At 36.2% G+C, this 14,886-nt stretch overlaps 1 protein-coding gene across 1 annotated transcript in view; it reads left to right on the forward strand.

Annotated features, from left to right (window-relative positions):
* atg4b (autophagy related 4B, cysteine peptidase) overlaps nt 1–14,886 on the forward strand; it is a 71,518-nt gene that overhangs the window by 35,885 nt on the left and 20,747 nt on the right. Inside the window, exons 6-7 of the mRNA XM_039766622.1 lie at nt 5,980–6,052; nt 8,019–8,098. Coding sequence (XP_039622556.1) covers nt 5,980–6,052; nt 8,019–8,098 — 153 coding nt within the window. The remainder of the gene's footprint in view (nt 1–5,979; nt 6,053–8,018; nt 8,099–14,886) is intronic.

The following is a 14,886-nucleotide window of genomic DNA, read 5'->3' on the forward strand; positions in this document are numbered from 1 at the left end:
CAAATTTACAGGCTATAAAGACCTGGGGCCTCATGCATAACGCCATACGTAGAATTCACACTAAAACATGGTGTACGGGAAAAAGTGGAAATGTGCGTACGCATAAAAAAATTCAGATGCACAAAACTGTATGTAAGTCAACTTCCACGCACTTCAGCTGCATAAATCCCAGTCAGCATAAAAAGTAATGCGCATGCACGTGCCTGCCATCCAACCATGACTCCCTCCGTAATTTTGCATATTTAATATGCAAATAAATATAAATATCACTTTATGTTCAGTGTTTGGTTAAAAGACAATGGCAAAAGCATGTGAAAAAAAGAATTTCGGTGAATGCAAAGTGGACGCAAAGAAAAAGTATTTGTTGGCTTAAGCAGTGGTTTAAACGATAAAAAGAAGTTGATTGAGTGACACAGAGTGGTGGAGAAACTCAAAAGGTCAAGATAAGAAAGTCGCACAGTGCCCAAAATAAAAAAGAAGTGGTCAGATATCAAAGTCACCATGAAAGGTGAGTCTTAGCCCACTGTCTGAGTGTCATACAGAAGCGTATTAAGAAAAAAAAAGTAGGGACACAGTGAAAAAAAGGTTGAAATATCCACTTTAATCTCGTAGTTTATTTTTTCATTAAAGTAGAACATCATAAACTTAATCTTGAAATCAATGCTTAATTTACTGGTTTCTCAGATCCCATCATAACTAAAGTAGCACGTTAAGTGCTTCATATTCTATTTTTTTCTTCCATGTGCTCTATGTGTGTGAATCACTACGTGCTTCTTAAAAGGCTTTCCTCTTATGCTGACAGAACACAGAATACATTACATTCATAATATTACAGCTCTCTGAACAATCTAAAAGACTAAGATGTATACTTGATATAATTTTCATGATGAAATTAATTAAAGCATGTATTAAATGTGGGTCACAGTGGCGCAGTGCTAGCAATGAGCTGGCACCCTATCCAGAGATTGTTCCTGTCTCCCACAAGATCCTTGCTGGCACATGCGTGACCCTCTGTGAAATGATTTATTGCAACAGTACTGTCTCTTTCGAATGTACCAAACCCCAGTTCCTGTCCTTCCTTTTCTTTCTCTACATAACCAATCTGCACACAATAATAAATGTCAAACCATATGTAAGCTTAGAACGCTGATTCTTCCAAATTTTTAAGGAACATTGAAATATGTTCATTGTACATGTTTAATAATTCCATCTATCTGTCTGTCCAGAGTCGCTCCAGTCCCAGCAAGCACACAGCATGGGACACCTGCTCATCACTAATGCTGCACCACCATGCCCCCACATATTTAATTATTAACAGTATACATACTTTAATGAATTTCAGCTTAAAAATGATATCAAGAGCTCCAAGATGATGGCTCTTAGAAATCTAAATCGACTTAGAAAAAAGTCATCATTATCTGTAAATACCCTCTTCTATTAAGTTTGGTTGAATTCCTTTATTGTTATTGTATGGTACAATGAGAGTCAATAGCTCTTGGGGAAACTGTTTCTGAACTGTGAGGTCCCTACAGGAAAGGCTCTGAAGCGTTTGCTGAATGGGAGAATTTCAAATAGACTGTGCACATATCTGAGGCAGAATGTGGTAGAAGCTGTATACAGATTATATTCTGCACTCTCAACACAACCCACAGTAGAGCTTTTCGATCAGATGCTGTACAGCTGTGATTCCACACCCATATACAGCAGGTAAAAATACTCGGATTGGTGCACTGAGAGTAACAACGCTAAAGCAGTTATGATATTTGGATTTGCTTGGCCATCCTGTAGAAGATTATATTGTTACAGGAAGGTTAAATCAGATGCCTTAAATTTATAAACAATATGCGGTTAATTTCAGTGTATTTGATAAAGCCGCGTCGGGGATGTGAATCTAAAAAAGGAAGAACAGTAGCACTGCTTTGACGCTGTGCGCTGCCAGTTTGCAAAACCGAGCAGAAAACTTGCATATGTCATTGATTGAACTGCCGTGAGAATTTGCATGGCTTTACGCCAAGTTTAGTTTTTATACATCGTGATGTGAGCATGGAAAAGGGCATATGCAACATTTCTGTGCATGCTCACCATTTATACATGAGGCCCCTGGACATTGACACAAATTGATGACAATATACAAGCCTGTTCTACAATAGAATTAAAATGTTCCAGTACTTTTTTTATATTCCCTGCTCTATGTTCCAGTAAATACAAACCATCATCAATGCACTTATAATCCAAGTGCCCTTCATTCACTCAGAATATGTAACAGACAGAGAAGCTCTTATCTGTTGCACTTCTACATGACAACCACTCTTTTCCACCCTCTCAAACATACACAGCATTTAATGGTTGGAAGATGCCTAGGATTAAAACATTCAGCGACTTGTACATTGATAATGTTTTTGCATCCTATGAGCAATTATGCTTCAAATTTAACTGCTCATCAACACAATTTTTCTACTTTCAACCTAGAAACTTTGCCAAATGGAACCTGCCCGATTTTCCTCAACCTCCTCCTATTTCTATTACAGAAGAAATATTGATCTGTCTTGAAAACTCAGATAGCATCTCCACAATTTATAAAACCATTATAAAGTCCCTTCCTTTCAAAGATCCCAGGGCACAATGGGGTAAGAAGGATCTTTCACTTAACATTTCAGAAAAGGAGTGGAAGGCTGCCATGTAGAGAATACATTCTAGCTCCATATTCGCAAAGCACTGAAATATTCAACTTAAAATCTTCTATCAAGCTCATTTATCTCGATTTAAATTGTTTTCAGAGCAAGATTCAATCTGTGAATTGGTGTCACAGTCACACCTAACCCATTAACTGTTGTGTTTGGTGCACTCCCAGATGGGCTTAAAGTGGAGAAAGAAAAGCAAATTGTAATTGCCTTTACCTCACTCCTAGCAAGACTTATCTTGCTCAACTGGAAGAATCCCAACTAACCACTTTTAAATGGGTGGGTAACTGATGCCCTATACTACTTGAAATTGGAAAAATTCAAATTCTCACTCGGAGAATATGTTGAAACTTTAAAATATGGAAGGATCTAATAACTTTTTAGAATAAGCTTCTATATCGAGAAAAAGGACACTCTTCCTTCTTTGTTGATTCAAAGAATTCCTTTGTTGGCTGGCTCTAGTCTCTTTCTTTTGGATAAGGGTTGAAATCTGGTTTTGTTAAGTTTGATTTGATTGTAGGGATTGTTACTTGTTTTTAAATAAAATTATTTTAAAAAGTCTAGCATCATGACTTGAACTAAAGAAACAAGTGGAACTGAGGAGAAGAGTAGTGGTTGCTTATCAGTCTAGACAAGGTTATAACACCATTTAATAAAATTCAGGCTCCATATATAATGGACATAGTTAATCAACAATGTAGTGATCCTAAACATTGGAATACATTCATTAAAGAATAGCTTAGGAAGAAGAAGAAGAAGAAGCCAATGCCCTGACCAAAAACTTATTGAAATGCGGTGTCAGTACCTCAAGAGACAGTTCATGTATGACATTCATATAGTAGTCGACTGTATTAAGTTATGGATGCTAAAGAAGGTGCCACAAATTATCGACTCTGAAGGATTCACTTACTTCCAATACCAAAGAATATCTCCTGATTTATTGAAGTCTAAAAATCTAAGTTCAAATCCCCTTTTGTTTCTGGGACTTCTTTATTTAGGATATTCATTCTATATGTTAAGCTTCATGTACTATCTTTTTTTTATCTAAAATAGTGACCACCTTTAAGCAAACACAGATTTTCAAATATGATTGTGTAATACTACATATACTCATTGTATGATCATTGGATAAAAATTGTCCCATAATCTAGTGATGTAAATTCTAATGGTAATGGTTCTAAGACTGGAGAACAGTGACTGTACAAGATAACCAAGGTCTTTAATAATCCTATTTATTTCATATGTCCTGAATAGAAATTAGCCGTGTACAAATAATATTCTGAGCTGATCTCACTCCCTTTGTGGTCTCTTTAATTCTGAGCTCATTAGGTGCCATACCATTGAGTGCAGACCCCATTGTATACATTTGTTGGTGAACATATATGAGGATTTGTAGGCCTTTCTTGGCGGTTTATGGAAGAAAATGAACTGGTAAATGTTCTGTACTATAACCAAGATGTGTAGTGCAAACTTCAGATTGTCAACAACGGCGAATGTAATAAATCTTAAAATTCATACCTTCTCCACAGCATCCCCTCTGACTACTTCTTGAAGTCTATGACCAGGACGGTGGTTTCTGTGATACAGAGGGACTGAATGTTGTCCTGGCACTGTAAAGAAGGAAAAAAATCTTTAATTCAAACCTTCTCTTCTTTGGTATTGATAATAGTGGAATTGTGAGCAAAGTCAGTGATGGAGCTGGAATTTTGTCTGGCCACACATTTGTACAAGGGGTAGACTTCTGTCAGTTAGGAACTCCAAAATCCAGTTGCAGAGAGTAGCATTATGTCCCAGGTCTAGGAGCTCGATTCTCAGCTTTGTCTATAACGTTCATATAGTCTAGACACATTCAATAATATTTAGGTGGATCTCTTGATTGAGAAGAAAATTTAACTTGGGGTAAATTCTGAATTAATTTAATATATTATTAAATATGCTTATGGAATAGTTTCAAAGTAACCAAACATTTTTAAACATGCTTAATCCAATACAGGGTTGTGGGGTGCTAGAGCTATTCCAGGCAGCATTGCATAGGGTGCCAGTCCATTGCAGGACCCACTAATTTACACACACATACTCACACGTAGTTGATTCAGCATTGCCAGTAAAGCTAACCTGCATGTTTTTAGGACATGGGAGGAAAAGCCATTGTAGGATACTGGGTCCTTGAGGCAGTAGCATTACCTGCAGTGGCGCTGCACTGCTCATATGCTTTTGAGACCCCAAAATTTAATTAAATGGTGCTTTGGTAATTGATGTTAGATGAGTATTTAAGGAAATTGTCAGCTAAGGGCCTGTAAGGCATTTGTTTCTCAAATAACAGACTTTGATGTACAGTATTTATTTTTTTGTATGCTTCTGGGTTTTTTTTCTGGCCTGGTTAGATCCAGTTTGCCTACTTCTCTTTAACACAGTAATAGACAGTTTTGTATGAAATATTCAGTTTCATGGTAATCTTTCATATTAAAATAACCATTATTCTGTAAAAAAAATAGACTGAAATGTTTCTTGAGGAAGGTTTTTTATTTTAGACATTTTTAACCAAGAATTGAACTTTTGGAATGCCAGTATCCTAGGAACCCAAGTAAAAAGAATGACAGGTTTAAGTTTGTGCTAATGTAATAACAAAAGTTTCTCAAATTTCCAGTTAGCGTTTAAACATACTTAAGGCTGAGCTAAAAGGGTTTATCATTAGAACACTGAAACAATGGTTGCTGAAAAGGGGGCTTTGCAGTCATGTGTTAATAATAAGTGATAAAACAGTACTTTTAAGTAGTAATATCCATTAGCAACACTGCTAATGTATTGATTGTACTTTTGAAATTCATTTAATAACTCCTTGATAAAAAAGTATCAATTTCTATTAAAAACAAGAACATTTCTAAGAGGTTTCAAACTTTTTAACACTACATGTTTAAAATATATGAATGGGAACTTGGAAGCACTTTTTCTTGAATTTTGTTTTGCCTGTACCAATATAGTAAACCTAAATATGCTAATGTTACTTTGAGACTTATTCAGAAATTATTTTATCTTAGAAACAAGTACTAAAACCATTGTTTGCTTGATGCAAAGCACTAAATCAGTTAGTGTTGGCAGTAAGTGAACAGTTATATTTGTATATGTGTAATTCAGATACCATTAGTGATGTTTATAATTTAGTTTGTTTTATTATGCACAGTTCATTTTTTTTCCTTTACACACATATAAAGACGTTTTCTCATCTCTTTTCATATTGCAGCCATGTGGCAGAGATGTCTTCATGAATTCATTTCTATTTGCATTTTCTTTTATTTAGCTCAAATGGGAGTTGGTGAGGGAAAGTCCATTGGGCAGTGGTATGGGCCAAATACAGTTGCTCAAGTACTCAAGTAAGTGTCTAATAAAACATTTCTTGGAGGAATTGCTCAATAAAAATAAAAAAAAATTACAATAGATTTTTATCTTTGAGAAAGTTATGGATTTGAGAGGAGACCACTTATTTCTGTCCATTAAATTTTTCTGGATTTTATAAAATAGGTCCAACACCTTAACAGATAGATAGATATTAGCTGAATAGAGATAGATAATAGAATTCATTTGTGAATGTCTACTGAAGGAAAGGTATAATGTAACATCTTAAAAGCCAAGTTTTTTATCCACATACACTTTCACATATCTTTGTCAGATTTTTCATGCTCTTATGTTTTCAAAACTTTACTGGTTCATAATGGTTCTTATTCCTGCATTTTTTTGTTTTATGACACATGAGAAGCAGCTCCTGTAATTTATTATTTCTCTCCAAGTCATATCTGCTTTAATTAAAGCCTAATCTAAAATGTCTATTGAGGAACGGTTCACATTTTATTGAATAACTGTACATAATCAAACCAAATTCATAATTACATTTTTACTGAAACATATGAGAGTTACTTTATCAGAAATTAATAGCAAAAATATTATAAAAGGAACTCCACCCAATGTAATAACCAGCCAAGATTTTTCTCAGTGGGTGTAACTGTTTAAAAGTGTCCAGTGGAGACTGAACAATAGAAATCAGAGAGATCAAGCGTTCTTGTATTACAGCGATCCAGTCCCTTCCTAGACATGTGGCAGGAGTTGACTTGTCAATATTGGAACCACATGACCCATAAATCCAGAATGCAGAAAGTTCTAAAAAAGCTAGATTGTAAAAAGAGAATTTATAGAGTTTAGGGAGAAGAAACTCTGGATTTTGTAATAGCAAACCTAAAATGGCAGAAAGAAAGTGTTGATGAAGCTTTAAAGGCTTACCTGATGTGTCCAACAGAGAACACTGACTTTATGGATGGACCAAGTTCAGTGCTAGGAATTGTACCTTTTGAAAGGTCAATTCATTTCACTTACAGTGCCAATTCAAAGCCACAATGGTGACAAAAATAAGCACAACAACACAAATCAAGCATGACATGAATAATAAGTTTATACACGGTTTGTATTAAAGAATCTCATGCTGTACAAATCCAGTGCAGGCGCTGTCAGAAGAGCCAAGGTGAACGCTGTAGTTAGCTGAGGTGCCCTTTCTGCTTCAGTTATCTTCTCCATATTCTTTATTAGTGTGCAGAAGTTTGGAGGGTAACGTTATGGTGAGCAGTAATTCCAAAGCGTCAGGGTTAAACAGATCAGCAACTGTGGTGCTTCAGCATGTCAGTGGTCCATTGGTGGTGGGGTCTCACATACCAGGGTGTGGTAACACTTTTTTGTAACTTTAGGATAGTATCGTTTTGGTAAAATACACCAATCCATATCTAACGAGGAGTTTTGACACCTTTTTCTATAAGTTTCTGTTCAACTTTTCTCATCTTGTTTCCTGCCATCACCCAAAAAAATGCTTCCTCACAGAATTACACAGCATAAGAATGAAAACAAAGGGAGGCAATGCATACCAAAAGAAAGAAAAACAAGTACTGTATAGTAGTAGCAGTTATACTAATAATCAGAAATAATAAAATATATACTGTATATTGTATATGAAAGAATAGTAATTCAAAAGCAGGCTATTTATGTAAATCCAGAACTTCTATTAAATACACCGACTACAGTGACACACTGAATATGATTAATCTTCACTACAAAGGTTACCTAGACACTGTGCTGAAAATGGCATAGAAGAGATCCTTGGGAAGTGGCAGGGAACTTCTTTGAGGATTTCAGATTTAGGAGTCTTAAGCAGAAAAGTCTGGTATATAGGGATGTTGTAATTTATAGCTTTATTGATTAGATGCAAAACAATAGGTTTAGCATGTAAAGAACAAGCAATTAATATAACTAAACTTTTGGTTCAATGCATAATTTTAGCTTTCTCTGAACTTTTGACAGAAAGCTTTCTACATTTGACTCGTGGAGCCAACTGGCTGTGCATGTAGCAATGGATAACACTGTGGTCATCGAGGAGATCAGTAAGTTTTAAACTTTTAATGGTATTAAAATATTTTGGTTATTGTGATTACTGACCCACATTTTATTTTCTGCTTTAAGACAATGTTTAGTTTGAAAGAGACAGAAAAATACAAGCAAAACAACAGACTCTGTGTAAATAACACTTCATGATTAACATTAACATACAATACTAAATGAGCAGTGGCTTTTCCCCCTGTCCTGAATTTAAGAATGGAAAAGTATGAAGAATGCAAAATTTTACGAACTCTTTTTCTCTTAACGTTTGGTCAAACAATTAAAACAATCAGAATTCTCCTTTAACATCTATGTGATATCTGTATGAAATGTTCTGTTATGTTCGGTGACAAAATAGGAATCAAAACCTTTATTCACTTACAAGCCCCCCCATAAGGTATTCACAGGACTGTAAGTTAGAAGTCTGTTTTGTTTCTCCCTCTCCTTCTACTTCGTACTCGGCCATTCATTCAGTATGTGCAGTGAACGCTTTGCAATATCATACAAAGTGAAAAGAGTGTCTACCAGCACCACACACAAGGTCCAAGGATATCACTGCTTTATATGTAAGGGAAGCCAGAAATCACTTTAAAGATTTTCAAAAACATTTTATAATGTTTTCTATCCACTAAGATGGTTTTGCTCAGGGGTAACATATGCAGGATGAGCCAAAAAGAAGTACCACATTTCAAACATTTATTTTACAAAAATGGTACAAGGTAAAACAACAAAACAACACAAGAAAGGGTATACAAAATAGATTAATTTCACTGTGATGTAAAAATTATGTCTTCAAGGTGGTGGCCATCATTAGCGATACATTCTTCAAGACGATTTATGAATGTTTGCATGACTCGTTCAACCATTTCATGGGGAAGAGAAGCGATTTCGTGGCAAACTTGAAGACCATCTGACATTGCCATGCAGGGAGATCAGCTTCCCTGGAAACATCTCCTGCAAAACTTGGATGGATCTCCGCGCTGTATGAGCTGTTACTCCATCCTGTTGAAACCAGGATCTACCACATCCATCTACCATCCACCACATCCATTTCTTCCTGTTGGGGCCGCAAAATGTTCTATAGCATTTCAAAGTAACGTTATGAGGTGATGGTGACTGTTGCCCCACCCCTCAAAAAAGTAAGGGTCTACAATGCCAAATTCTGCAATGGCAAACCAGACTGAAGCATGCTCACTGTGCAGTGGTCTCTGATAAAGTTCACAAGGGTTGGTTTCAGCCCAATAGCGAATCTTTTGCTTATTTACACAACCATTCAAATGTAAATATGTCTTGTCGCTGCACATGACGATGGCATCTCAATGAATGGTTTGCAGAATGTTCGCGCAAAACTCTCTACAGCTCTTCCAGCCTCTTTCAATGAGTTCCTGCACTACCATCATTTTGTATGGATGGAAATTAAGGTCCTTATGGAAAATCCTCCTCAAAGACATGCTGGAAATGCCCAAGGCAGGAGCATGTTTGTGTGCTGAAGGTCTAGGAGACTGCAAAAATTGATGTCCTTACAGCTTGAATGTTTTCAGGTGTTCGTATAGTCCAAGGACAGCCTGGAGATTTTCTGTTCAATGTTGTATCTGTCTAAATTTAGATACCCAATGAAGAATTGTTTGCAATTTGGGATGTCACCATTAGGTTGAAGATCATTTGGAAGGCGCGTTGAGTAGTGATGATGTATTTATTGTTTTTGAAGAACGCTTCAACAGCGAAGGCACGGTGCGCACCGGACCAAGGCATGTTGCCAACTGAAAACTGCAAGGGATCACCTATCAAAGCACCCTCACCCCAACCCATTCAGTTGCCTCTACCTCGCGTAATGACCTTGAGAAATGTGGTACTTAATTTTGGCTTACCCTGTACTTAACTTATTTTTACACAGCCTGAGTTGAAACATCGGTTAAAAAACACAACGATATATATGCATTATCTTTATTTTGAATCTCTTAGGTTTAGTGTGGTTGTTCATTCTAAACTTAATAGGTACCTATGTTAAATGAAGAACTGTGATCGTGTACCTCAGAATGTCAAAATGGTGTCGGCTCTCTCCTTCTACACTGTGTGCACTATTATTAGGCAAGTTGTATTTTTGAGGATTCATTTTAATATGGAACAAATGCAGTGCTATTAGTCAATCCAAAATGTCAATAAACCTGTAACTTGAATGTTTTACAAAGGAAATGTGAGTGTGAACATTCTCAGGGGGATACATTGTGTGCACAATTATTAGGCAACTGTTAGTGTGCAGAATTACTATGCAACTAAATGAAAAATTTCTCATCTTGTTTGTTTTCATGTGTTAAAGTGAGAATAATTAACAACTCGAAATTTACAAATAAACATTTCTGACATTTCAAAAAAAAAATAAGTGACCAATATAGCCATCATTCTTTTCAATAACAGTCATAAGCCTTCCATTCATGGAGTCTGTCAGTTTCTTGATCTGTTGACAACTTTTTGTGCAGCAACCACAGCCTCTCCCAGACACTGTTCAGAGAGGTGCTCTCTTTTCCTTCCCCATAAATCTGCCGTTTAAGAAGGGCTTTAGGTCAGGTGAGGAAGGGGGCCATGTAATTTTTCTTTTATCTTTAAGGCCTTTACTGGCTAGCCACGAAGTGGAGTACTTCAATGCATGTGATGGAGCATTGTCCTGCATAAAAACATTGTCTTCTAGAAAGATGCAGACGTTTTCTCTTACCACTGCTTGAGTAAAGTGTCTTTGTCTTATAAAAACTGGCAGTAGGTTTGGGAGTTGATTTTGAGTCCATCTTAAACCTGAAAAATTCCAACTAGCTCATCTTTAATAATACCAGACCATACCAGTACCCCACCTTCATCTTACTGGAGTCTGAGTCTGAAGTGGAGCTCTGTGTCCGTTACTGATCCATCCATGGGCCCATCCATCTGCTCCATCAAGAGTCATTTCCATCTCATCAGTCCATAAAAACTTTGAAAAATCTTTCTTCAGATATTTCTTGGCCCAGTCTTGACATTTCAACTTATGTGTCTTGTTCAGTGGTGGTTGGGTTTCAGCCTTCCTTACCTTGGCCATGTCTCAGAGCACTGAATACCTTGTACTTCTGGGCACTCCATATAGGTTGCAGTTCTGGAATATAACAGCAATGGAGGATAATGGGTTCCTGGTTACTTCACATTTGATTATTTTCAAATCTTTGGCAGTTAATTTGCGTCTTTTTTTTCCCCAACACATTTCTTGTGGCCCTGTTGACTATTTGCAACAAACGTTTGGTGGTTCTGTGATCACGCCCCAATATCTGAGCAATCTGAGTACTGCATACCCCTGAAAGACTTTTTACAATTTTTCACTTTTTAGTGTCGGTTAAATCTCTTTTTTGACCGATTTTTGTCTGAGGAAAACAAGCTGCCTAGTAATTATGCACACCTGGATATAGGGTGTTGATCACCTTAGGCCATACCCTCCCTCATTTCACAAATACACATCACCTAATATGCTTAAATCCAATAACTATTCAATTTTGTACAGCTTAGAGTCGGAATACTTCAATAAAAATGATAAGGTCAAAATACTCACTTTCCTAATAATTGTGCACACAGTGTAGGTTTCAATATGAATGCATTACTAATGGTAGCACAAAACTGACTATCTTTCGTTAAGGGGACGGCAGTTTAGACAGACTTGCTTTGGTATCAAGATTTGTCTTTCGTATAAAGGGATGCTTAAATGCTTTTGGTTTCATGGTTGAGTCACTTTTGTAATAAGCCAAGTTTGCTGTATTTACCTGTTTTTTTCGAGCAAGTTGCTAGTATTTCATCATATAAGAATCCACCTCTGGTGGAAGGAAATGTCCATCCACTTTAATATTCACAGTGGTACATCTTTGTCTATATTAGTGTCAATTAACGGATATCAAGTAGTGCTGGGCGGTATACTGGTTCATACTGAAAACCATTTTTTATTTTTGTTATGATATGAATTTTTCTTATACCGCAACACCAGTTAAAATTGCCTAAACAACGTTCGCAACGTGGCGCAGTGGGAAACTGTTTAAGGGGGGACCTTTTTCACTGCTACACCACTAAATACATATGCAACGGAGTACATACGGTAGTGGAGTTATTGCGCAGTGAAAATGGACAGAGAACATTCCGAAACTGAAGCTGTAGCAGATGATAAACTTGAACATTATGACACAGAAGAACTTTTGCCTAAAAAAAAAAGTCTCGTCCGTTGCCTGGCGATACTTTGGTTTTAAAAGGTTGGATGTGGACCATTATGTTCAAATCTGTGAATACTGCTTCTATAGTACTTGTTATTACTGCAAGCCAAGTTGTACTTGTTATATTTTGTTTCCAATACTCTGTAATGTACCTGTGTACTGTGTAATAGTGTGATGACATGTTGACTTTATTCTCGACATTTCCACTTTAATCTTGATGCTTATGACGAGAATAAAGTTGACATGTTGACTTTATTCTTGTAATTTGTCATTAAAGTAGAACATCGGAAACTAAACTTCATCTTAAAATGAATATTTAATTTACTAGATTTTCTCAAACCCCGTCATAAGTTATGTAGCACATTAAATGCTTTGTGTTAAGTGTTCCCTGAGCCATGTTTATAGCTACATCCTTCTTAAACTGACTTCCTCTTGCACTAAGAGGAGGTGCAGGCAGCACACAGAATTCATTAATTTCATGATATTCCTGCTCCCTGAATATTTAGAATGCTAAGACAAATACTTGATATAATTTTCATGGTGAAATGCATTAAAGTATGTATTAATCATGTTGGAGCAGGGTGGCGTGGAGGTTGCACTGCTGCCTCACAGCAAGGGGGTCTTGGGTGTTCCATGCCTGGAATTTGCATGTTTTTCTGGTGGGTTTACTTGGCGTGCTTTAGTTTCCTTTCAAAGCCATGAAGGTTGTGGGGTTTTGTTATGCTATATTGACCCTACTAGTGTATGTATTGCTTGTACCAGCACTACTGCCACACTATCGTGCATGTTTAATACCTGTTTTAATGCATTTCATCCTGAAAAGTATGTCAAGTTTATATCTTAGCATTCTAAATTTTCAGAGAGCAGGAATATCATGAAGTGAATGTATTATGTGCAGTGATCGCTGTCTGCGCCTCCTCTTAGTGTAAAGGAAGTCAGTTTAAGAAGCGCGTAGTGATTAACAACTGGGTCAGGGAACGCTAAACACAAAGCATTTAATGTGCTACATTAATTTATGACAGGGTTTGAGAAAATCTAGTAAATTAAACATTGATTTTAGGATGAAGTTTAGTTTACGACATTCTACTTTAATTATAAACTATGAGAATAAAGTGGAAATGTCGACTTTAATCTTGACGTAAGCGTCGAGATTAAAGTGGAAATCTCGAGAATAAAGTCAACATGTTGACTTTAATCTCGACATATAGTTTTGGTTTTTTTTTTTCCCTGTGTCCATATTTTTTTTTTCTTCACCTTGGCCCTAATACAATTCCGTAGAGCTATACCCCAAATAGGATTATAAATGCAAGTTGCAGTTTTATTATTTATGTATATAGCTTGGCTTGAAGCAAGGTCCATATTAATGCAATTTGCCTAAAAGATGGTTCAGTTGGTAAAGGTGTCATCTCCAAGTTGCACTTGTTTTTTTAAATTTTATTTTCATTTAGTGAATACTGTGTAATGCACCTGGGCTTGAAGTCTTGGAGTAATAGTATTATTACTGGAAGTTGCACTATTATTTATTTTATTGTTATTATTTATTAGTTTAAATTTTATGCAGTTTAATGATGGGAAAGTTGTTTAAAAAGTCACTTTAACGTGCCAGTAGAAAGAGATTGTTAACATTAACAGAAAGTGTAGTTGAATTACAAAAAATATTTACTATTTATTCCTTTTCTAAGACATGTTCAGTGCAATACAACTTTTGACAAGTACCTCTGGATATTTTACTAAATCTAAATGCCTCTTTGGATGGTTGAAAATATGTTGTCAAAATTTTATCTTAAGTTGTTTGTAAAATTTGTTCAATAAAAAGGTTCTATATTTTGACTGCAGCTGTCATGCAATGTGATTCCTTCTGTTCATTAGTGCCACCCCCTTGAAAACTATCACTTTATGGGGCCATGCAAACCTGTATTAATATTTGTGTGCACATTAAAATGTTTTTTTGTATAATGTACAATTCTCATGACAGTGGAATAGGTTATTCTTAGCCAGTCTACTGCAGTAATTGCAGTGGAAAATGTGGCTAACATCCACTCATGCATGGGGAAAAAAATACCGTTGAATACCGTGAAACCAGTATAATTTTGAAAAATACCGTGATATAGAATTTCAGTCATACCGCCCAGCACTAGTATCAAGTCATTGTTGGCTATGATGTCCATGTCTGTTCCACACTAGTTCCCTGGAGAAGGATCAGCCATTGCACATCTAGCTTTAGCTTATAAAATACCTGGATTATCATCATGATCATCATCATCATAATAATACTTGACATTTCTTTAGCACATTACATATAGTAGCTCAGATTTATCTGTCATAAATGCTGGCTTGCTGTTGGTTGGATGACATTGACAAGAGTATGTTGTTCTTTGCTGTATCAAGACAGACCACACTGGCTCATCAGTGGAAGCTCAGCCCAAGTACTGAATTGAGCCAAAAGTGGACTGGAGAGACTTGTATAACAGCATTAAAATTGACTGGTCATGATGTGACCGTTATGTTGGAAAATTAGAAAATTAAGCAATAAATTGAGCAGGAGGGTTAGAATACCAAATAAAACCACAATAAACAGTTCC

Source organism: Polypterus senegalus, chromosome 1, assembly GCF_016835505.1.
Source record: "Polypterus senegalus isolate Bchr_013 chromosome 1, ASM1683550v1, whole genome shotgun sequence".
In the NCBI taxonomy this organism is placed as follows: Eukaryota; Metazoa; Chordata; class Cladistia; order Polypteriformes; family Polypteridae; genus Polypterus; species Polypterus senegalus.